Below are 25,728 nucleotides of genomic sequence, written 5' to 3'. Positions count from 1 at the left end.
TTTTAAAATTTTTTTGGATGACATTGATTAATAAAATTATATAGGTTGCAAGTGTCCAATTCTGTAATACATCATCTGTATATTGTATTGTGTTCACCACCCAAAGTCAAATCTCCTTCTATCACCATTTGTCCCCCCTTTACTCTCTTCTACCTCCCCCACCCCCCTTCCCTCTGGTAACCACCATGCTGTTGTCTGTATCTATGAGATTTTTGTTGCTGTTTTTTTGCTTGACCCCTTCACCTTTTTCACACAGCCCTCCTCCCCCTTCCCTCTGACAGCTGTCAGTCTGTTCTCTGTATCTATGACTCTCTTACTAGTTTGTTATTTTGTCCATTAGATTCCACATAGAAGTGAAATCATACGGTATTTGTCTTTCTCTGACTGGCTTATTTCTCTTAGCATAACACATCTGCTTTCTAACCATGTTAGCTAGTAATCCATGCACAGAGGATTCTTCCATGTGTTTTTAAAGGAGACTTCTTTTTCCACATCTGAAGCTGCTGAATTAGTCGATGATTTTTTTTCTTTTTCACTCCATCCTCTCAGGAGTCTGCATAATGTTGCATAGATTCTTAAAAGTGTGAATTCTTTTTCAGTCTAGTTTCTTATCCCCACCCTTCTCACTCTCCACCTAGTTATCCCTCTTCCCCCATCTGGATTTCCAGGTTCTCTTAAAAAATTAGAAGGTCTGGTAGTACCGGACTTGAATACTCACAATGTCCATTCCCCGTTAAATTTTCTAGCTGAGGCTGTTGTTAGTTGCCATTTGTTATTGGTGCTTGTGGTGTCACTTACTCACTTTACTTGTACATGATAAGTGCTTGGCCCTGGGGGGCATTGGGGCTTATCTGATGTAAGGTATTGAAAATGGTCCAACGTCTAGGAATCTACCCTAAGGAACTAATTAGAGATGCCAATGGAGTGTCATATACAAAGATATTCATTACAGGGTTGTTTATATAATCACACACAAAAATGCAGAGTCCCTAAATGAAAATATCCAAGTATGCTAGAATACAATGGTGTTATTTAAAAATCACACATAAAAGAACATGCCATGGGAAATGTTCATAATAAATGAAAAAGCAGGATATGAAACTGTTTATACACTATTATACAGACCTTTAAAAACCTTTCTCAACTCCTGGAAGAAAATTCACTAAAATACCAATGGTATTCCCTCTAGTTTTTAATTTTCTTCTGCATATTTTTCTGTATCGTATGAATTTCTACCGTGAATTACTATTATGATCAGGAAAACAAAAATATCTTGAAATATTTAAGAAAGCTCTTGAATATTTTTTCTGCTATTATTAAATGAGGCGTAAAAAATTGTACATGAGTCATTTGGAGACATACTCTGTGTGTAGAAACACATTATACATACATTTATACACACACAGATAATAAAAAACGGGAACATTTCATTTTTCTTTTTGCTAGGAATCGTATACTTTGATAGCAGAATGCTACCTGCATATCATATGGTTTAAAGTGATGAGGAAATGATTGAAAGATGGTGTTCAGCTATTGACTTTTATAGCCGTCCAATTTGGATAGTGCTCCGAGGGAGAATATGCTTGTGACTACCAGAGGAAGGCAGCAGTGTCAGGTGTCCTAAAATCACGGATGCCGTGCTGTGGATTCAACATGCTTTAAGAGCTTGTGTTTAATTACTCTGTGAAAGTTGTTTTCCTTTCTTTGTAACTTCAGTCATTATCATGAATCATTTCAGGATGCAATGAAGAGATAAGCTCAGGTTTTTCCACTTGTGTAATAAGGATATTTAAAAGATATATACATAGGTATTTTTCTGGCACCAGTTACAGGAACTTGCTGACCTAATTATTTATCTTTTGTTTAGTTTGACCAAGCGGCCGATGCCGAGATAGCCTGGATTACTGAAACAGAAAAGAAATTGATGTCTCTGGGTGACATCAGGCTTGAGCAAGACCAGACGGCCGCTCAGCTGCAGGCTCAAAAGGTGAAGGGCATTTCCAATTACATCTCCATTATCTGCTCGGCTAGAAATTGTGCTCGCATGCTTGACTTTGCTGAACTCCACTCGTGTAGCTTGATATTTTCAGCTACTTTGCCTAATTGTTTTCATTTTATTCTTACACTCTCTTTAAAAAAAAAAAAATCTCCGTTTTTGTAAATCACAGGCATTTACCATGGAAATTTTGAGACACAAGGATATTATTGATGAACTTGTTAAATCTGGACATAAAATCATGACCACGTGCAGTGAAGAAGAAAAGCAGCCAATGAAGGTATAATCTTGTCTCTGTGACTGGTAGTGACACTCTTGAATAAAGGCATCTGTTGAGCTTTCAGCCCTAGGAAAGCACTTTTCCTTTATCCACAGCTGCCGTTTAAACAGCTAAATCATTAGTTGCAAATAAGGCATTTTTCAAGCTTCAAGAATAACAGTGAAAGGAGTATTCCTTAAGGGAGTCACCCTGGGGCAATCTTTATAATATACAGAAAAGCTATTCAAATTTGAGCCCTTGATTAACTAGTGTGCATTAAGCATTCAATTAAAGTTAGCTGTATTATTGCCATTATTATTGTTATAAATTGTTATTATAAATGTCAACTGTTGTTTACATACTTCAGAAACATTTGGGCCTCTTGAGTTGGAAGAAAAACCAGAGTATGTGGTTCTCTCTAATGCTGAAATCCATGCTGTAGGAAGTTACTGTAAGCTGTATAGGGGGAAAAAAATGAGCTGAGTAATTCAGGAAGCATCCAGTTTATGTAGTTTTAATGATTCTTTAAATTGATGGAAAACCAGCCGCATTATTTCACATTCTGACATCTGAACAGCCTAAAGAAATGAACACTTCTAATAGGAAAATATTCCATGGCAAAAATTAAATTATATAAATGCCTATGCCTAACATCACATTTTAAAGGGCATGCATTTCTTTTAAGATATAACATAGATAAGTAATACAGTGTACACTATATATTGATACTTTCTCTTTTATTTATCCTCCACAATGGCGATTTACTTGTTTATAATTTAATCTTTCCTTTATTATTTTTGTAAAGATTCTGACATGAATAGCACAGGTCATCATGAAATAATTTCTGTCATTCTGTGGTTCATTAGACCACTGTTGTGCTTTATCTTCTGCTATTAGTTTATGATGTGGATTTATACCATAACCTAAATCACTGTGACCACCCCATGAAATCAGTGGATAGCATAATGTTCTACATTTATTCTAATATAGGTAATTAATTTTGCTGACTAGCAGTTCCTCCTATAATTTCATTAGTGAAAGGTAGTCCTTTTTTTTTTTTTTTTTTTGAGAAAGTAATGTAAATGTTGCTAGACTTAGGAGATGTTTTCTAACCTAGAAGACACTGAATTTTGCTCAGTATGTTTAGAGAGGTCACTGTCTTATAAAAATTTGAGGCCTTGCTTTTGTGTTTATTTATTTATATTTTGGTATTTTTCACTTAACATCTTTTTTGTGAAGTTATGTCATTAAATTCCATGATTTTTAAATGATTGTGTAGAATTCTACTATATGAATATGTCATAATTTACCAGCCTGATCTCTAATCATTGTACTTTTAAGATGTTCCACAGTTTTGCTGTTGCTTACATATGTAAATGTATAGGTGTTTTTTTGGTTTTTTTTTGTTAAAAACACTTCATATTAGCAGACACTGGAATATTATTCAGCCTTTAAAAGGAAGGAAATCCTGCCACATGCAGAAACATGGATATGAACCAAGAGGGCTTTTCTTTAATTTAAAATGAACTTTTTAATACATAGTAACAGTTAAAATATAAATAGCTTTTATTGATTTATTCCTTTAACCTACATTATGGAGTGTCTCCTCGGCACCAGGAGTCTAGTACTGGACCAAACGTTCTTGGGTACATGTGCTGCTTGGCCCACCTCACCAGTTACACGCGTTTCATCATCTTTATTTCTAGAAAAAACTGGACAAGATATTGAAGAACTATGACTCCATCTGCCAGATAAACTCAGAGAGATATCTACAGCTGGAACGGGCACAGTCCCTGGTTAACCAGTTCTGGGAAACATATGAAGAACTTTGGCCATGGCTGACAGAAACACAAAGAATAATCTCTCAGCTCCCTGCCCCAGCCCTTGAGTATGAAACTCTCAGACAACAACAGGAAGAACATCGGGTAAGCTCCATGTCAGAGGGAATGCTGTATTCCCTACTGAAAGAGAATCATGATTTTTATGACATTTTTCTAAATATAGTTAGACATCTTACATGAGTAGGGCATTTTAGCAGTATTCTGTTCTGGTCTGCACAGTTCGCTTACCTCAGAGTTGCTTACCTGTTACCCAGTTTTGCAGTGAGAAGACTCATGTGGAAAGATCACATTGTGTATGTCATTAATTATCTCACAGCTTTTATGGGATGGTATATAGCATTAATCATCTGGGTATAAAAGCAATTTCCATTTACAATGTTAGAGAAATAAGCCTTTGAAGCACTTTTAATTTGTGCATCTTGATTGCTTTTAATTTATACATATTGACTAAGTTTTATCTTTTATATGTAACTAGAGGCCCAATGTGGGTGTGTGGGTGTGCATGTGCGTGCACGCATAAAGTTTAGAATATATTACATCATTGTTTGAAGTATCTGACATACAAATCTTGTTTGTTGACTTTTTCAATGTATTGGCATTGAAGAATATCTCTAAATGAAGTATTTATTTAGAAGAGAGCTTTAGAGAACACTAATACAAAAATGGAAAGTTTATGGAGTTCTATCTAAATCATTCAGCAGGAGAAAGACTTACAAACTATATAGAATTTAATTGAATTTAGTGTAAAGGTTTATTTGTGAAAAAAATCCTGATGCCTATCCATTGGATGCTTTTTAATATAAAATGTTTCATGGATTTCTTCTACTCTGAGGTGAGTTTTGAGTAGCTATATTATTAGCATAAAATCAGGTATTGATTTGAAAATTTCAAAGTTGCGTTAATATTTTTGCCTCATTTTCAGTTTTCAAAACAAATTTATGATTTTCTCTATAAAAGGAACTGTAGAACTGTGTAGCCAAGTCTTCAAATTGTTCAAACTAAATTTTTCAGACTATTCGCCCCCTTCTAGAGTGGCTGTCCTCTGTAACTTCACAATATCCTCTTCAGCTGTTTTTGGGAATACCTTTCAATTCATTCTAGCCAGGAATGAAAAATGGCTCCAGGAGCCATGTCACCAAATGGTAGATATCTTGAAGTTACATTAGGTAACTCCAGCATACATAAAACTGGACTCTTATGGTAGTATAATGCTATCAGGAATCATTTTGTTACTTATGAAGCAAAAGACACCTCCTATGGAGCCCTTTCTCCATGCACACACATACACCCACGTGGGCACCTAGTAGGTCTTCTCTGGTCTCTCATGAAATGGTTTTACAAAGGCTCATCTCACTGCTTCCCAAGCAAAGGTGTCTCATAGTAGTGCTACACAGGTAAGACCTACTTAGACTCTAGCAACTCAAGAACTCCTAGATCTCTCATGTTACTTGAAAGTCTCTTGATAATTCAAAGTGTGAGCTTGTTTTACAAACATGCCTTATAGAATATTGAAACCAAAAGGTGTGTAACACATTTCTTTTCCATGAGATTGTATGTTAGCCAATATCACCATCACTACCTCTGTTCTGTAAAGCGGCATGAAAATATGATCTAACAATATGAAACAAAAATAAGAAAATCGCAGCCTGGACCACCCAGGAGCTAGACTGCAGACATGACCTTTTCCACATTCTTATGTGCAACATGTTAGATTAGATCCCCCTCCTTTTGTAAAAATTGAATTTGTGTTTATTTAGCTCTTTTGCAAAAGAGTTTTGAGACCACTTTCAGAAATACTTTAAAAATAGTATATTACATTGGAGATGGTTAATGATATAATGAAGTGATTCCCTCACTTTTCAAAAGAATTTCTTGGCTTGGCTGATTTTAGTGGGCACTTTTAATAGAAAATGGTATGTGGCCATCCTGATGATTCTTCTTGATGAATGATAGAAATTAAAATATTTGCAGGATAAGATTGGTAGCTTTTCTCTAGACTGTTTTCCCTGAATATAATTTCTCTCAGAGAAGCTTTTATTTGGGTCTAAATAGCAAACAGTTTGGAGAATACCTGAGAACAAGGAACTGCTAATTAGGGAACCAAATGAATAATGTGGAATAAATGGAACACTCCTCAATGCTTTATGGAGGTCAGCCTCAGAGAAACCTGCAGGCAATGACTGATCTTTCCCCTGGGAGTGGCTTTGGATTTGGCCCATGAAATTCTGGACAGTGGAGGCACTGGGTTCTATGGATTGTAGATATTCCAGATTTATTTGTCTCCCTAAAAAGAATGGGGCTTCATTTTGATTTCACATTCACTCATTAATATAAATATCATTGTGTCAGTTGATTAGATATTGTTCAATGTATTCATTTAACATATTTTCCTTAAATACATCTTATAAATAATGCTCAGTATACAGCTGTGTATTTGATAGATTGATTACCCTAGCAGTCTTTAACATTTAAAAGTAACTACAAATAGTTCATTCATATGTATATATTTATATGTCATCATATATGTACATAGACTAGATTAATATATGTGTAATAAAATATACATGTACACACTTTTTATATTGATTTACATATAATTACAATGCCTTGTGGGCTTACTTCACCTAATGTAGCCTTATGTATAGTTTTTTTCTTCTCTCAGCTTTGTGGCTACCTTCTGCTGAGGTTCTTTCTTCTTTCCTTTTACTTCTTTCCTCCTTTCTTCCTCCCCTACCTTCTTCCTTCCTGCCTCCCTCCCTTTCTTCATTTCTTTCTTCTTTTTTTTTACTTTCCCCCCCTTCTTTCTTTTATTTTAATTAATATTTGTATATATTATGATGGTGCATAAAGAGACACCAAGAGTTATGGCTTAGTCTCTGTATGTCGGGGACATATAGTAAGTTCAGAATCTTTTTATGTTATATGACCCTTGGCTAATACTCTTGTCAAAATATATGATGGTATAAAATGCATAATGAACTAGGATACTTTCTTTACCTCAACCAACATTTTGCATGTGTCCTTAAAGGGACTTTGACACGACCGGACTGTTGTTTAATCTTTGTGTCAGGGGCATCTCTTTCTGGCAGAGAGTTGTATGAGCCATCGTGTATTAAATGCCTTGTGAGGGGAGGGTGTTTGTTTGGAGTTTCCTGCCAGCTGGATGCATTGGGGTTGTAGACAGCTGTAATAAGGAGGTGTGACCCTCAGATACTGAGAAGCTGTTTGGTTTGTTATAGCAACTGCGAGAGTTGATAGCCGAACACAAGCCTCATATAGATAAGATGAACAAAACTGGGCCACAGTTATTGGAACTGAGCCCAGAGGAGGGCTTTTCTATCCAAGAGAAGTATGTGGCAGCTGACAGCCTTTACAGTCAAATTAAAGAAGATGTCAAAAAGCGAGCCGTGGCCCTGGATGAAGCCATTTCTCAATCTACTCAGGTAATGATGTGTACCAGAAATACGATTGGGTCCTTTCAAACAGCAGAGCATGGAAAGACATTTCCCGGCATCTTCTGATTAAATTTCAACTAAAATCATTTCACTACATTGTCTCTGAGTATTGATATCTTCATCTCTCGGATGTGGTGTTTGCTTGAGTCTAGTCCTTATTTTTCTTTGCCTGCTTGTAGATGTAATAAAAAATAATTTTCAATGACTTGAGAAATACAGTTGTCCACATTGTCCAAACATTTAAATGTGTCCATCCAGAATAGAATGCAGTATTTGCCATTGGGAGAAATAAAAGAAAGTGTTATTATCACTATGAATGAAGCATTCCCAAGAAGGCAATAAGAAAGAATTGAGCAAAAATGAAAAATAAAAGAGAGAGAACTCATGGACATGGACAACAGTGTGGAGGTGGAAGACAGCATAGAGGGGATAAATGGTGATAGAAAAAATGAAATAAAATAGAAAAAGAAATGAAATAAAACAGAAAAAGAATGATAGGCTGAATATGAAGAAGAAATATAAAGTTGGAAAATGGTATTTTCTGTTTTTGATGATATCTTTTTTTAAGAAGTTACATTCTAAATTACCTGCCATTTCTATTTTCAAGATTTGGTTTTTATTATTAGCTATGCTGATATTTAGTGGTCCATCTTCTATAATGTCAAGTGAGTGATGATTCCTTTAATGTTGAGGATAGTGTAGAATCTATGAATGAACAAGTTTTTATAACTTTGCTTCACTGTCTATGGTAACTTCACAAACAAAAGTTTAAAATTCTTACATTAATCTGATTATGTGTTTGATAATGAATTAAATACAAATGTTCATTTCAGCATCAAACATTTTCCCATTCAGGAATCTTATAACTTAAACTCCTTTAACCAAAACTACCCATGAATTTCACATTTATTAATATAACTTTTCTAGGATGCCAAAAGAATCAGTAAAAGTGAATAAAAAAATCCATTTTGATAGCTAAACACCCAGATTATTTCACTTACTTTAAAACATTAATTTGAATTAAGATAAAGTGAAGCAATAGATGAAATGCTGTTAGGTGTTGTCCCACTTACACATTAAAATATACCATTTCTTAATGAATCACTCCATTACTTGCTAGAAGCAATCCAGTTTACATAAGTAGTGTGATGCAGAGAAGGCCATGTCTGTCTGACTGTGAGTTATAGTTTCAGGATGTCTTGATACACCAGCTGGATATAATTTTTTGGATGGATAGATCAACAAAAGGACTAAGATTTAGTTCTTGATTGTGACATTAAGTAGATGTGGTTTTGTATGTGTTTGTTTTTTTAATTTAAATTTTCACATTGGGTATCACAGATCATTTTCCCATAAGTGATCCCTTTATGTTACCACCAGTTCCATGACAAGATAGACCAGATTCTTGAGAGCCTGGACCGCATCGTGGAGCGCTTGAGGCAGCCGCCCTCCATCTCTGCTGAGGTGGAGAAGATCAAGGAGCAGATCAGTGAAAACAAGAACGTGTCGGTGGACATGGAGAAGCTGCAGCCATTGTATGAGACTCTTAAACAGCGGGGAGAGGAAATGATTGCTCGATCTGGGGGCACTGATAAAGACATATCTGCCAGAGGTAATCATTTCAGGATAGGGGAACAATTGAACTTTACTCTCAAAACAATTCTAACTGTTCACGCTGTTTACCACAGTCCAATTGCATATCAGGGTGCCAGATTTTAGAAAAGGTATTACAAATACAACGTGTTTGGGGTTGAAGGGCTGTGTACATTAATCCCTTGTTAATGTCTTCCTGTGTTTGTAAAATAATCGGTTAAATACAAAGTGTGCCATTATACAAAAAGCACACCTTCTCCTGACCTTTTAAGCCAGTTGGTGGAAGCATAATACCAGTAAGACTAAACCTAAGGATTGTTTTCCTCATTACTAACTACAATACCTTGCCTATAATGGATATTCTATCCCACTTAGCCACAGAAATGGCAACCAACCATGACCGCAACCAGCCATTCTAAAAGATATGAGCTGGGCTCAAAAGAAAAACATCTCACAGGTTAGTGGAAATTCATGTTAAGGGTACTCTAGAAGCAAGCCTGGAATACATATCCTACCTTGTTATATTCCTGGGACTGAACAGACATCTGTACTCTTGATTTGGAGACTATAAAGAATATACTTAGGTAGTTATTTCCCTTTCCTTGGAATTAAGGAGACTTGATGAATTTGAAACTAGATGGACTTAGGTCTCCTGTAAGCTCACTTGCCCTTGAGCATCCACTTTAATCAGGAAGAGCCTTCAGCCAGGAAGTACTGAGTGTCCTCAGATCTCACATTTGTCTGGAATAGGCTGTTGCGCCCAGTGGTACTCACAAGACTGGGATCAACCAACATTTGGTCCAATTTTAGATACCATATTGGATCACCGTTTCAGTGTGAACCAAAATGTTCTGCTTTCTTGCTGAAATAGGGCTAACATACTGCCTTTTTGATACTGTTTCGCTCCATAGCTGTTCAGGATAAGCTTGACCAAATGGTTTTCATTTGGGAGAACATACACACGCTGGTGGAAGAAAGGGAAGCCAAACTACTGGATGTAATGGAATTAGCAGAAAAGTTCTGGTGTGATCACATGTCCTTGGTCGTGACCACAAAAGATACTCAGGATTTCATCCGGGATCTGGAGGATCCTGGAATTGATCCCTCCATAGTAAAACAGCAGCAAGAAGCAGCAGAGGTAAGCAGAGTATCCCATTTAAAGTGAAGAAATAAGTTGTAGTATATTGTAAAGTGAATTCCTTTGGTAAATATTCAAAATTACTCTATTGAAATTTATATTTGGTTCTGAAAGTGGAATGCATAGTGATATAGTAGGAGATTAGCACACCCACAAATTTCACTTAATACAGCATAGATTTTAAGATTTTTCTCCATCCATATTGCTTCAGCCTTATTTCAGCGCCTCATCATCTCTCTCGTTTTCTGAAGTAATCCAAAGTGATACAGTCTCTTTCCTTGCCAGGCCTCTCACCCTGCTGCCAGTCATCTCCCTTGATCTGCTCTTATTGTGTTGTTACTTCAAACCCCTCAGAGGCTGCCATTGCCTACGTATGAAGTCCAGACTCCCTAGACAGGGTCTGGGCCGTTATATGCCAGCCAGCCCGTGTGTATCCAAAGCCATTTTCTTCTGCTGCTCCTATTGTGGTGCACACAGGGCCTTTCCCCCAAACTGCTGTGCTCTTTCTGGCATCTGCATCTTTGCACATTATATTTCCTCACCCTAGAATGTCTTTCCTATCACTCTTCTGGCAAATCTCACTCAAACTTCAAGATGCAGTTGGGTAGTTACCCTCCATGTAAAATCCTTTCTTGTTTCCTTAGCAGAGTTAGTCGGTGTTCTCATAATACTTCCTCAGGCAAAGGACTCTATGCATAGTATGACTTATCATTAATTATACCTTTGTCTGTCTTAATGAACTCAAGCCCCTTGAGTGGAATAGTCATATACCTATTTTTCTTTGTATGCTCAACCCTAGTTTAGGGCTTGTTTATGTTTGGTAAAGGTTTCTTGAATTAATAAATACATTTAACCAAGAAGATAAAAGCAAAAGTAGAAGACTGAATTTCTGTTATAGGTTTTTGTTTGTTTGTAGTTTACATGTACTAGGGTAAAAATATAAACCCAGAGCTAGATTACCCTAAATCTGCTAAGCAAATTCATTATTTTGTGTGAGGTCTTTGAACTCATGTTTTACTTATGCCTAATTTAAATGTGTATTGTCAAACAAGTCAGTTTGAAAAAACAAAATGTCTAAGTTTTATAAGTATTGTTGTGTTGGTGCTTTAAAAAATTGTTCTGGTATTTGTTACATAGAATTATTTCTTAAAGATTGCCCTTTTAATAAACGTTTGATATTTGTTACTCAAAGGATGCTTTTATTTCTTGAAAAATTTCTTCTGTTATCTTGCAGCCATTTGACCTGTTATCTTTCCTCATTGAAAAGACTTATTGCAGAGACTTAGAATACAGAAAGAAAATGAAAATTGATCATAATCCCACCTCCTAGAAATAACTACCATGAATGCTTGTGTGCATCTTTTTAGTTTTAGTGTGGTTTTTTGCTTAAAATTCTATGGCTACCATTTCTTATTCCAGGCCATCAGGGAAGAAATTGATGGGCTCCAGGAAGAGCTGGATATAGTGATTAACCTGGGCTCCGAACTCATCACCGCATGTGGGGAACCCGATAAACCCATTGTCAAGAAGAGTATAGATGAGGTACATTTTCTACTCTTACCAGAATGCTGTGTTTAAAGGTTTTATTCACTAAAGCATATTGAATAGAAGTAGTTGAAAATGTATGACAATAAAGGAGTCCTAATGTTTATATTGTAGTTAAATTCAGCATGGGATTCTCTCAATAAAGCTTGGAAAGACCGGGTGGCCAGACTGGAGGAGGCGATGCAGGCTGCCGTTCAGTACCAGGATGGACTGCAGGTACGGGGATTGGGGTGCACCTGCTGGGGGAGGGAGTCATGCTGACCGATGTCTCCACATCTACACGTTGGCACCACTGGGGGCTGCAAGGGTGCGTGCAGTTTTCTCCTCTACTCCAATCCATGTTTTGCCTTCAGAAGGTATTTCTGGCACTTGCAATATATGTAGATTTATATACACATTTAAATACATTTTTAGACGCACATTCAGTGGAAAGAAGTATTTTAATTTTTCAAGTGAAAGTAAATATTCCCTCACAGAGCATTATGCTAAGTGAAATAAGTCAGTCAGAAAAAGATAAATATCACATACTCTCACTCATTTGTGGATTATAATGAACAACATAAACTGGTGAACAAAAACAGATGTAGAGACAGAGAAGCATCGATCAGATGCTCAAACCTCAGAGGGAAGGTAGGGGAGGGTGGGGGTGAGGGGGAGAGATCAACCAAAGGACTTGAATGCATGCATATAAACATAAGCGATGGATGTGGACAACAGGGGGTGAGGGTGAGGGCAGGATTGAGGGGATAAGGACACATTTGTAATATCTTAATCAATAAAGGGAAAATAAATTTTAAAAAATATTCCCTCACAGTCTTTTTCATAAATAGCTCAGCACCAGGCACTGACATGGACGTGCGTCTGAGTTCTATGCTACAGCTGAGTGGAGTAAGATGAATGCAGTAAACACCATCTAAAATATCATCAAATTTCACTAAAGTCACAAGTAAAGAAATTTGATTTGAGGCCAGTGTTCCCCATGAACAAAAATAGATTTCTATTTTATTATGTCATAATCTGTTGTGTAAAAAGGGTTTTCTTTTTTATGCACATAATTCCTTTTAAAAGCTATTTTTCACGTCCCTTCCAGGGTCTCATTTAGTTTATTAGCTATTTTTAATGTGTTTTTTAAAAAAATATTAAAAATTATCTTGTCAATGAGGCCAACCCAGGGCTGTTTCTTTCTCCACCTTCCTTAACTTTATCCCATTTTCTATTGTTAAGGCTGGCAAGAGTTTAATCTTTCTTCCCTCCTACCGCATGGAAAAAGCCTTTCTAAGTATTTCCATAACACCAAGTGGCTATTATTATTAAAGCTCAGATGGTAACATCTTTTCCTTTTTATTATGCTACTCCATTTCTATATTTATAAAAATAAATAGCATAAGCCAGGCTTTATGCCAGCTGAAAGGCGTGTTGAATTTGGAAATAGATGAAAAAATTCGCTACAAACAAGACTTATTCTAACTTTCCCCCTCCATAGCCTTCCCTTTCTCAACCAGAGTGACAATTCATTGGTTAGATATCTGTGACTAGTAACTAATCAAGCTCTAGCTCTCGGTCTGTGAGGCCAGGTCATGATTGTCACGTACTTTAGGAAGTCGTTGAGTTGTGCCCTCCTTCACGGCTAGAGATGTCACTGTCACCACTTGCAGCCAGTTGACCTCGGGAGCCATGAACCATAGGAGCCACAGGCTAGACACCATGATTCATACAGTCTCATTACCACTGCGGCGAAAACAAGGCCCATCGTAGGTTAGCAGGTGGGAATGAAGGGCACCCTGACTTACTAAATAGCTATGGCTAGCTGGAGCTGCAGGTCGGAAGCGCTAGAAGTTCCAGAGGTTTTGAGGTTGGTTGTAAAGTAAAATAAATTTTATTTCCCAAGTTGCTGCTTAAGTTCTTAGAGTTTATCAATGGTAACTTTAAAACAGATATTGCCCTGGTTGGTGTGGTTCAGTGGGTTGGGTGTCATCCTGTGCACCAAAAGGCTGCCAGTTCAATTCCAGGTCAGGGTACATGCCTCGATTACGGGCTCGATATCTGGTAGGGGGCAAGCAGGGGGCAGCTGATCTGTGTTTTGCTCTCACATGGATGTTTCTCTCTCTCCCTCTTCCTTTCTCTTTCTCTAAAAAAAAAATCAATAAGAAATCTTAAAAATAATACCAGATATTTCCCAAGGAATCCCCCCTACTGTATGGTCTGGCAACTTCATTAAAGTGCAAAATAATTTTGTGTAGTCAATACCTGAAAAAATCTGAGTTGAGCCTTTTTAGGATGTTTATATTACCTAAAAATAACAAGAAAAATAGGAGATTTTGAAGTCTATGTTGCAATTTAGAATAATAATCTTACTATTAATCATTATATCTGCAGGATTTTAACACTAACCTAATTGATATGGAAGAGTTTAGTTGAGCAAAATATTTATTTTCCTAAGTGACAATAATAAGTTTCTTGACTGTTTGGATAAGTAGATGAGTTTGAATCTTTTTCTTTCAACATATTTACACACACTGCTTTTAGGGGTACATAAGAGAGTATAGAGAATTTGATTTCTTGTGATTGAATTTACAAAACTTTTTTTCAAATGGGCATTTAAAGTTCTTAACATTCTAAAATTCTATAAAATAGAATTTCCTTTGTAAACTTGGATACATAATTGGAGGTGACATCTATTTCATAGTTTGGACAACTGTTGCAGTATATTGCAGCTTTTACCTATTAAGATGAACCATCTTATTATTTGTAAAATAGACTCATTGCATAGTATCTTCACAGGCTTATGATTGTACTTTTCTATAACCTCAAGATATGAAGCAGTTTCAGATGTACTGTTATACTAACACGTGGATTAATGTGTTTTTCAGGCAATATTCGACTGGGTAGATATTGCAGGTGGTAAATTAGCTGCAATGTCTCCGATCGGAACTGATCTTGAAACTGTCAAGCAGCAGATTGAAGAGCTGAAGGTATGGCTGAGGGCTAATTTGTCAAAGACTTTGTTTCCCTTTTTAAATTCTTGACTCACAGGATTCTCTTTATGTAAATGGATTTATTTTACATAATTGAAGTATTACATTTTGATTATGAAACTGGTTTAATATAGTACCTTCACCTACTAAGCAGTATATAAGTGTTCCTTAAATAAAGAATATAAATACTAATAGTTTTCTTCTTTTTACATCAGTATCTGTTTACTTTAGAATAAAATCAGAAAATACAAAGAAGCAAAAAGGTGGCTTTTTTGGCCACCCAAACTGTTATGTACCCAGAGGCAAACACATTTGAGATATAATTTATAGCCTTTGACATATTCTCCCGTGGGGGGCAGGATGAGGTATAGGGGTCATGTGTGTGCTTTATCCATATGTAGATAATACTGTAAGGATTTTTATAGCTTTATTATTCAATAATCTGTTATTGTCAATATACATAGAGCAACATTTTTATTTTCTTCATTGTGTTCAGAATAATTCATTTAGTCTTACAGGCTGAAGAACCACATATAGGATGATTGTGTTTCTCAAAATGTTTGTTTTGTTTCTTATTTTCCATCTGCTTTCCTCTCTAAATTTGTTTTGGGGGGTTCTTCATCTCCAGTTGTGAAAAGGGCTGGACTGTTTCCTCTTTAAATTCCTCTGTGCTGATCATTTATCAAAGAGGGATCGGCGATTTCCTTCCGATTTTAAGTGTCCATCCACAGACACATCACACCATTTCCAATGAACTCTGTTATATTTTTATATAAAATTATGATTTGGCTTTAAAATTGTAGCATTTTCATCTCCAAACGTGATATAGAAAATTTCTTTTAGAAAAAAAAAGTGGGGATTTTTGGAGAAGTTTACTATTACCATCATTAAATTGGGATTTTTTTTTTTTTACTTTTTTATCTGATCATATAGAAACCCATGATATATTTTATATACTCTTATGACTGTGGAGATATATTTATTTTGGACATTTGCATGTATCTAAGTGGTTTTCATATAGCGGGTAGGTTAGGAAGGCTCTCTATGAAATGAGGTTGTCTGAGATTGCATTCTAGTTCATTCACTTTACTAGCTAAATAATCTTGGGAAAGTTATCTAACTGGTCTCACTTCTATGTCCTTAGTTTAAATTGAGGATAAAATTATTTTCTTTATTAGTTTATGGAGAGTAACTTATATACATTAGTTATTATTTTTTAATTATTATTTTTATATGCTTGAAAAAATTAAGGGGCTGCTTAGTTATTACTTACCATTTAATTATTTACTATTATACATTAAATATTTTATGAAAGAACAGTTTCCTATTACCAGTAACCGTTTGTTAACCTGTGTTGGTTGGCAAAGGTAAGATTACTAATATGTATCAGTAAGCACTGGGAGAGAGAATAATGTTATTCTGAGTCAGCAGTGGGTGAGTCAGAGGGAAAACTAAATATTTAATGAACACAACACAGCTATAGAAAACAAGATGTTCAGTGGATATATGTGTATATTTTTGAGGAATAAATATTAATTTGAGTTTCTTAGAGATATTTTTCTGGGTTTTATATATGTCTATAACATTTTGTTTTCTTCTTTGCTATAATTTCAAAATTCATTTATTGAATATATGTAATTAGACATTGGAATAAGTTTAGCCCTGAAATTTGTTAATTTTTTATTGTAGAGTATAAAAGTGAAATATCAAAGTTATAGAAATATCTTTTCATCAGAAAACATTGAATAAAGAAAAAAGAACTCCCTTTTTTGTTTATAACTCTTTTATTGGAAAACTGTTACGTTTTAATTCCTATTCACCCCACTCCCCAATAAGAAGTATTAGTTAGAATATAGGTCTAACCCATAGAATTATTTTTGTTTAAAGTTATGGACTTACAGGAAATTTTTCTTGTATATCTCTTTTAAAAAATAGCAATTTAAGTCAGAGGCCTATCAACAACAGATAGAGATGGAAAGGCTGAACCATCAAGCAGAGCTTTTGCTGAAGAAAGTAACAGAAGAAAGTGACAAACACACTGTTCAAGACCCATTAATGGAACTGAAATTGATATGGGATAGTCTGGATGAGAGAATTATCAACAGACAGGTAAGTACCAACACTTTTGTTAAGAATTTATAAAATCCCAATTTCATGTATTAATGTAAAATAATTATTAAAAGCTAAAATTAGGTGATTACATAAACTTTGAAGCCCCTAAGTTCTCTTATCTATAAAAGGCTAATATGCAAAGTGTCCCCTCGGGAGTTTGACCGGGAGACCGGGAGTTCGATTGCTCACTCTGACGTGTGCTGACCACTGTGGGGTGGCACGGAACGAAAGAAGGCCCCGGCCGGCGGCCGGCAGCTGGGGAAGGGAGGCCCTGGCCAGCAGCTGGAAGGAAGGCCCTGGCTGGCAGCCAGAAAGCCCCAATCGGCCCTGATCGCCGGCCAGGCCTAGGGACCTTGCACAAATTTCGTGCACCAGGCCTCTAGTTTCATTAGAACTCTCTCTGCCTGTCACATGCCATTTTTTAACCATAAGTCGTTTCAGACTTAGAATGTAGAAGTTTATGACAATTGGGCTTCACTGGATATGCTTACAGACTTAATGCTGCAGGAAACATTGATTTGTTGCCCTTGTTTTATAAATATATGTTATTCACAATATCAGGTTCATACATGGATTTATTTCCTCTCCACTTTTTCTGTAGCATAAGCTGGAGGGCGCCCTGTTAGCCTTGGGGCAGTTCCAACATGCTCTGGACGAGCTACTGGCGTGGCTGACACACACCGAGGGCTTGCTAAATGAACAGAAACCTGTGGGAGGAGACCCTAAAGCCATTGAAATTGAACTTGCCAAGCATCACGTACGTAGCTGTGGTTGCATATTATATTTCTTCTCTATGCATTTCCAGTTTCATCAGGTTTTTTTTTAATGTTTCTTCTTTATGCCTTTTTAAATTGTCATTTTAACACAAGTTCATATTTGAATTTGTAACTAAAGGTTAAACTACTTAAAACACGCTTCTTAAAATATTATAAAAATGTTTTTCTCATTGTTCAAGGGAATTATTATCAAAAACAGCAAGGATGGGAAATTTCTGGCTGAATTTTACCAGGGCTGCATGCAGGTTTAAATCCCTGATCATACCTGTCGTCGGATCAATGTGGCAAAGTTTCAAAAGTTGTTGAGAATAGCCTAATAAGTTATAGATTCAAAATGTTACTCCACTGCAGGTTGTGTGTTTTTTCCCTCTGCCCACCCTGATCTCATTTTCTGCTTGATTGGCATGCCTGACATACGTCTATCGGTATGTCTCTCATTATGCCGAGGCTTGCTTTTCTGGCCCTTTGTCCAGCTTACTTTTCATTGGCTTTGTGTTCCCAGTCTTTTTCTTTCTGAATTAGGTTTTTAACATCTTATGCTTAAAAGAATTTTTATGTCCTGCACTAGATTTAAAGCTTATAAATTGAAAATTAAGATCTTCGCAACACAATTTTATATTATTGTTATCTTTGTGACACTTCGTTGACAAATCTTAATAGAAAATTCCCTTTTTAAGTTACTAGGCTTACTGAATATAAGGTTATGTGCTCAGTAGAGATTAGCCTGACATACAGTAGCCTTTCATAGAACCTTAACATTCACACTAATAGTGGTATCTTAATTAACGTTAGGTCCTAAGTCCTAACCTTAAGTAAGATTTTTTTTATTGTCAAATGGAAAAAGTTTATTTTACATATTTAGTAGCATTTAAAAGTAAAAGGTATTTTTTAGCACTATAAGATTATGATATGCAGTTTTTGACTATTTGTCCTTTAGTTCTCCTTCCATACTTTTCCCCACAGTAATTTTTCCCTAATTTAAATTTCTTTCTTTTTTTTTTTTACCTTGTTCTGTCTATATTTGTAGTCATTGCGTAACCACATTTGATTAAGCAGTTATATTATACATCATTAATATTTTTAATTTAATGTCTATCTTATACCGTGGCTAAGAGCAGTAATGACTGGTGAGGCTGACTCTGCATATAAACAAAATGTGTTTATTCTCATAGTGTGAGTTTATAGCATTTACATTCCATAAACTTAGCAATTGCCCTAAAAGGTCATATACATCAGTGACGGGAACTTTGTAGAATACAGTAGAGGTGGAAAAACGAGGCACTCTGACCCAGTTATTTGGGTGAGGGATGAGTTAGGGACCTTTTATTTCTCTTTGTTTATTTTGGAGCAGTTAAAAATGAATCTCTGTCTCCTTTCATTTCTCAAAGGTCAAAAGTTAAAGGACTTAGAATTGCCAGCACAATTGTTGGACGAAGGGAGGAAATGTTTCCATCCTCTCCTGCCTTTTTCTCTGGCTCCTAGGCTGTGGCTCATATAGGATTGGACCATTTAAGAGAATGAATTTTTTAGAATTATTTTTTATATTTTGACTACAAGGATATTTAAATCTGACCTTTTAAAGGTGGCTCCTAGTGTTAGCATGTCAGAGAGCATGCTTATTATAAATGGAATGTAAATGCTATAAACTCACAGTATGAGAATTATAAAGAAGATTCCTTACTCAGTTGATTTTTCAGTCTTTGAAAATCACTCCCTTACCAGATGCTTCAGAAAATGAGTATATATAGTCAGAGAAAAAGTGATGGTAGGTGGGTGGTACCCATTAGTGAAAATCCTTCTGGGTCCAGATGTGAGATATCTTACCTAGGACGGGAGGTGATGTTTCTTTTCTTTCCCATGGATAATCCTGAATCAGTGAGTGTAGAGAAGGATTATTATCAATTTTTATTAATATTCGAGGAAGTGTTTGGTTCTCAAAAACAAAACTGCAGTCTTCTTCAAAGGAAACTATTACTAAGCTATATTTGTTCTTTAAAGTGTAATTCTTACCATTCTTTTCAGTATAAGAAAATTGATCTTTTTAGCCTTGCAGTTGCATTCTGTACTGAACCACTTGCCTATGCTAGTGTCATTAACCCATTCTAGTATTTCCACTGTGTAACAGAATAGGAGGACATTATTTGCTGGGATACGTAGTAAGCATCTCATGTGTATTTTCTAGTAAAAGAGTAGCTCAAATTTGGGATGTTGGGCTTGAGAATCCCCGATATACAGTGAAATAAATCTATTTCCCTTTAGTGTCAGGGCCTCCTAAGATGCCTGTCAACTTAGTAGTGAATTCCAGCACCATTCCAATGAGAGGAAATAAAAGAATATTTTAGGATAATTTTTCCCTTCTAGAGTGCTAATTGTAAACCTTAGTGCTGTTTATCTTAGAAATGTAATAATTTTATATTTGAAAATGGATATATAGAAATAAATCTCTCTTAAATTGTTTACTTACAACATTAAAATTAAGGTCAATTAAAATGAGCTTGAATCATATGAATACTTTCAGAGCCTTTTAATTATAATGTCATATACTTAATGTCATCCATTGCAAAGCTATTCTAATGGGAAGAACTTGCAATGGTCTCACATAATCATTTCAGGGGATGTTGGTAGACAGGAAAGCTACAAAGGTAAGGGAAGAGAAGTCCATCATTTTAAAACTTAATTAGTATTAAAATCCTACGTAGATGATGTCTTTGTTTCAAAACCAAAAAAGAAAACCATTGCACTAAAAGGGATGTTAACATGTTATAAACTAGCAACCATAGTATTATCTTAATATTTTCAGGTGCTCCAAAATGATGTATTCGCTCATCAGTCCACAGTGGAAGCTGTTAATAAAGCAGGAAATGATCTAATTGAATCAAGTGCAGGAGAAGAAGCAAGCAGCCTTCAGAACAAACTAGAGGTTTTGAATCAACGCTGGCAAAATGTTTTGGAAAAAACAGGACAACGGAAGCAGCAGCTGGATGGCGCCTTGCGCCAGGTGAATGAGAGAATACGTTCTGAAACTGTCTATAGTCTTCAAGACCAAAAAAACATGCCATTCTTTCATTGGTGTGCAGATCCCTGCTTAATTTTTCCACCTCAAGAAGTGTTAAAAATAAGTGGGATAAAGAGCGCTGATGAGAAGGCTCTCTAGTTCTTAGTGTAATAGTCTTACCTAGCAGCGCCCTCCTGAAGAAGAGAGGCAAGGCCAGCCTAGTGGCACCTGGCTGTTCTTAAGAATGCAGAGAGAGGCTTAGCAGGCGGGATTGTTTAAACCTTGTTTTCTGTGTGGAAGTGACAATGTTTGTGGCCCAGACTTAAAACTCTCTGTCACTCTAGGCCAAAGGGTTCCATGGCGAAATTGAGGATTTGCAGCAGTGGCTGACTGACACGGAGCGCCATCTGTTAGCATCCAAACCCCTGGGAGGTTTACCAGAAACGGCCAGGGAGCAGCTGAATGCCCACATGGTAAGTGTATGATTTCCTACAGCTCCAACCTCAGATTAAGAAACTAGCCATCTTGTATGGGCCCTGGTGATAAGTAAATCGTGGCAGGAGGTTTAAAGGATATAGAGTTATACAGCAGGAATCTCTACGTATAAGTGCTAGAAACACCATTTATGGATTTAATTTTTCAAATCGGAACCTATTCTTTATTTCAAAGGTTTGTGTGTCAGTACATGAAAAGAGGTTTTAGAAGTCTAGACATTTTTTTTAGAAGTATACCTTCCCCCATGAAAATGATAAACTTGTATGGATAGTGGTAAACATTGTGTACATTAAAAACGGTTGCTCTTTGAGTGAAAGGAAAATTCCCTCAAGTAATCAGAATGGACTTAAAAATTATTGCTGTTAATCATTGCATGTCCACCTTGCTTCATAGAAGCCTGGAAAATACGTTTTTGTCCTGTTAAAACAAGGTCACTTGTTTGTTTTGTTGGTGGTAGGGCTGTATCTTCAGCTTCATGCTGTACCAGGTATGGGCCAGGGAGCTTCTGTTTGTCCAACTGCAGCATTCTGCTTGTGGGCTGTCTCCCCCCCCCACCCCACCCCCACACACACACCACCACCACCCCAGGTTCTGTGGCCCTGTCAGTGCCAAAGGATAAGGAGGAAAACAATTAATTTTGAGTTTCTGGCTTTCTTTCACAGAGATATGGGCTGACAAATTAAATTTAGGCTGCCTTTGATTTATTGACATTTGTTATTCATTTCCCATTATAAATCAGCTCTAAAAGTTCTAAGTGAAAACAGTCTGTTTCGAAGTTTGAAAACTAATCCTCTAATTCTTACACTTGTGAATTTGCATCAGGAATTCATTTTAATATCCAAATGCAGATAATTAGTATCTTATGAAATAAAAAAAGTAGTATTTAGGAATTTGACAAAAGAAATGGGCCATTGAACGTTAAAGTCTGCACTTCTTGGCAGATGTCTAATGTTGTTGTAAGAGCTTATTAAAACTGTACTTATTTGGAAATAATTTTGAATTTGGTAATTTGGAGAGGAAGTAACCATCTTAGAGGTTTTATGAAGAGACACAACAGAGTTAACATCTTATTTACTTCACAATTGCCATGAGCAGTTAACATAAACCTTACTAATCTAGTATGAAATTTTCTAGAAACCTTTCATGCGTATTCATTATTTTAGAAAATTATTGTGTCTGTGGTTATGTTGTTGTTACCGTTGTTTTAGTTTGGTTTATTTTTGGTGCCACAAGTGACCATTTGTTCACCGAAAGAAATAATTGACTAAATAATAACTTGGGAGTGTTTGTTTTTTCCATAAAACCTGACTGACTTCCAGATACTTCTTTACTTTCCTGGAAGTACTGCTGTAGCTATTACCATGTTCATTAAGTGTAAGTTTAATGGATTCTTGCACAAACATGCCTGGGAGTAATCTCTAATAAAAATATTTTTAAAATATTAATTTAGAAGAGTATAAGTACGAAATTGAACAGCACAGAGCTTATCTTTAGGATACTTTACTTTTAGAAAAATATTGGATATTAGCTTATGTGGATTGGGTAGGGTATTTGCTATAACCTGGCATAATTTACCGGATTATAGACATTCCAAGACTTAAGGGATTCTAAAGAGTGATTGATATTTGTAATACATTTTTAGTAATATTCTTTTGATTTGGTTGTGTTAGAGTTGAAGAAAACCTAGAAGACTCTAGTTTCCTGAGATTTGGCTATATCTAAAAGCTTTGCTGTAGGATTAAAATTTTTCAATAGTTGATAATGTCAATATGTTTAGAAAGGGGTTTTTTAAAGGCTTAAGAAATTATAAAGTTTTGACGCAAATGGAAATGTTCTGCAGTTATTAGTAATAGTTGCACATCCTTGTGAATATACTAATAAAACACTGAATTTTATACTTTAATATGGATGAATTCTTCAAATTATATTTTAAATTTAAAAATTATGAAGTTGAAAATGTTAGACATAGAATATATAATTTTTCAGTGGGGTAGCTATGATTTGACCCACATTATAATTGAATCAATGGACTAGAACAGCCGTGGGCAAACTACGGCCCGCGGGCCGGATCCAACCCATTTGAAATGAATAAAACTAAAAAAAAAAAAAAAAAAAGACCATGCCCTTTTATGTAATGATGTTTACTTTGAATTTATATTAGTTCACACAAACACTCCATCCATGCTTTTGTTCCGGCCCTCCGGTCCAGTTTAAGAACCCATTGTGGCCCTCAAGTCAAAAAGTTTGCCCACCCCTGGACTAGAACTAGTCTTAGTATTTTTATAGGAATGTAACTCTTGTTTCATGGTTTTTAAATTCTGGATTTGTTTAAACAGTATTTTTTTTTTATATTCTCTGTAGAAAATGCACATTGCATTCTAGATGAAAGCTTTAAAAATGTTATAAGTGAGAGTAAAATTCTCATAGTACTACAAGTTTGGCTTTTGTGATTCCAAAGTCTTAATAAGCAACTTAAATATCTTACTAGACTGGGTCTTTACTTTCTATCCACTGAATGTCTTCTGCACCCAGAACTCAATTATACCAAAAATATGACAGTTATTGTATCAGCTAGTCCCAGGAGAGACGTAGAACCTGCTTTACAAAGGAGGAAGTCAAGGCTCAGTGAGGTCAACATTTTTGCCAAAGGTCACAGACTGATTGGCTACTATATAGTGAAGCCTTTTTCCATAGCATTTAAAATACTGTTTTACAAACCTTCGCATGCCAGAATGGATTAGTGATGGTGGCAGTGTTTCTGAGATTTCTCGGTGGACAGGATATGGCTATAGGTTTAGTTGTTGTTTCAATATAGTGAAGAGTTTGAATGTCTGAGGTTATGCTGTGTGCTGGATAGAGATGAATATATGATAAGGGGCTTGGGTTTGATGAAATGGAATAAGAACTCTTAGATTTTATTCTCTTAAAAAGTGATATAACTTGGGGCGTGGGGTATCTTGATAGGAAATCTGTGCCGCCTTTGATGTGAAAGAAGAAACATATAAGAGTCTGATGCAGAAAGGCCAGCAGCTGCTTGCAAGATGCCCCGAATCTGCAGAGACAAATATTGACCAAGACATAAATAACTTGAAAGAAAAATGGGAATCGGTGGAAACCAAACTCAGTGAAAGGAAAGTATGTGCTTTGATTAATATAATAGAATGAATGTTTTAGTTGTTTTATTTCAAGGGTTTTACCTTATCTTTGAGAAGCATGATCAGTGGAATTTTTAATGATCCATGTTTGAATTTATTTATATACATTAGGAGTTTTCATGGGGTCAGTTGAAAATAGTATTTTGTCCTAAAGGAAGATCAGAGTTAAAGGAATCTATTCAAACATAGATAACAGTGTATCAGAGATCAATGTTACTAGCTATATTTTTAAATTTGTGAACTACTCAAATTTTGGGTTGTTAAATAATTCTATTCTAGTCATACTTAGTAAACGAAAGGAGGTATATAGGAGGAGGGAGTGAGGGAGATCAAGAGAATGAAATAATTGTCCATAACTAGTAAGCACTTTATGAAAAAAAATCCATGAGATGAGATTAAAAATATTACTCTTGCCCGGCCAGTGTTGCTCAATGGTTGTGTTGACCTATGAACCAGGAGGCTGTGGTTCAATTCCCAGTCAAGGGCATAGGCTTGGTTGCAGGCTCAATCCTTAGTAGGGGGCGTGCAGAAGGCAGCCAATAAATGATTCTCTCTCATCACTGATGCTTCTATCCCCTCTCCCTTCCTTTCTGAAATCAATAAAAACAAATTTTTAAAAAGACATTACTGTTTAATGCTGTAAGAAAAATGATAGGATAGGAATAATACTAGATTGTAGGTCCTCGCCAATACAGCATATATTTATGTATTTAATATTATTATAATTCCAAAAATCTTATGACTGTCAAGTTTTCATTTCACAGATGCTTTTCAGTAACTGTGTTCTGTGCTTAATTGACCTTAAACCACAATTTAATGTATATTAAAATGTTTCTAGCTGCAGGGAGATGCTTCTTAATATACTTAAAAGGGGTTTGACTTGCCAGTACCTTAGGGACAGTCCATTACATTCATAAACTGTTTAGGTAATATAGCTTATGCATAAAGTATAGATGGGAAGGATAGCCGCCAGAGAGTGGTTTAAGTGGGAGGAAAGAAAACTTTTAAATATCATCAAATACTAAACAACCTTTTTTCGCAGACTAAACTGGAAGAAGCCCTCAACTTGGCAATGGAGTTCCACAATTCTCTCCAAGACTTCATCAACTGGCTCACCCAGGCTGAACAGACCCTAAATGTTGCTTCTCGGCCAAGTCTTATCTTGGACACAGTCTTGTTTCAAATCGATGAACACAAGGTATGCCATAACTCACATGGAGAGCATTCTGACTTCAGACCTTTTAGACAGCTGGCTGTTTTCATGTCAAAAGCGTGAATTTGCTAGTTTGAAAACCTTTCTTTTGTCCTTTGAAATAGTTTCAGCTTATGACACCAGAAGCATTTTCAAGATAGGTCCGTTCTTCATTTGTTTCTCATTTTATCCCTTTTTTTT

At 35.9% G+C, this 25,728-nt stretch overlaps 1 protein-coding gene across 1 annotated transcript in view; it reads left to right on the top strand.

The window, feature by feature from the left end:
* DST (dystonin) overlaps positions 1 to 25,728 on the top strand; it is a gene marked incomplete at its 5' end in the record, with an annotated part of 425,995 nt that overhangs the window by 364,740 nt on the left and 35,527 nt on the right. The window contains 15 exons of the mRNA XM_081094138.1: positions 1,868 to 1,987; positions 2,169 to 2,276; positions 3,962 to 4,180; positions 7,336 to 7,539; positions 8,932 to 9,163; positions 10,056 to 10,282; positions 11,702 to 11,824; positions 11,942 to 12,043; positions 14,698 to 14,799; positions 16,738 to 16,911; positions 17,516 to 17,671; positions 20,491 to 20,688; positions 21,030 to 21,158; positions 24,145 to 24,315; positions 25,378 to 25,533. Of these exons, the coding sequence (XP_080950264.1) occupies positions 1,868 to 1,987; positions 2,169 to 2,276; positions 3,962 to 4,180; positions 7,336 to 7,539; positions 8,932 to 9,163; positions 10,056 to 10,282; positions 11,702 to 11,824; positions 11,942 to 12,043; positions 14,698 to 14,799; positions 16,738 to 16,911; positions 17,516 to 17,671; positions 20,491 to 20,688; positions 21,030 to 21,158; positions 24,145 to 24,315; positions 25,378 to 25,533 (2,421 nt within the window). The remainder of the gene's footprint in view (positions 1 to 1,867; positions 1,988 to 2,168; positions 2,277 to 3,961; positions 4,181 to 7,335; positions 7,540 to 8,931; positions 9,164 to 10,055; positions 10,283 to 11,701; positions 11,825 to 11,941; positions 12,044 to 14,697; positions 14,800 to 16,737; positions 16,912 to 17,515; positions 17,672 to 20,490; positions 20,689 to 21,029; positions 21,159 to 24,144; positions 24,316 to 25,377; positions 25,534 to 25,728) is intronic.

The sequence above is a fragment of the Myotis nattereri genome, assembly GCF_964212035.1.
Source record: "Myotis nattereri genome assembly, chromosome: 6".
Taxonomy (NCBI): Eukaryota; Metazoa; Chordata; class Mammalia; order Chiroptera; family Vespertilionidae; genus Myotis; species Myotis nattereri.
This window is presented reverse-complemented; position numbering and strand designations above follow the sequence as displayed.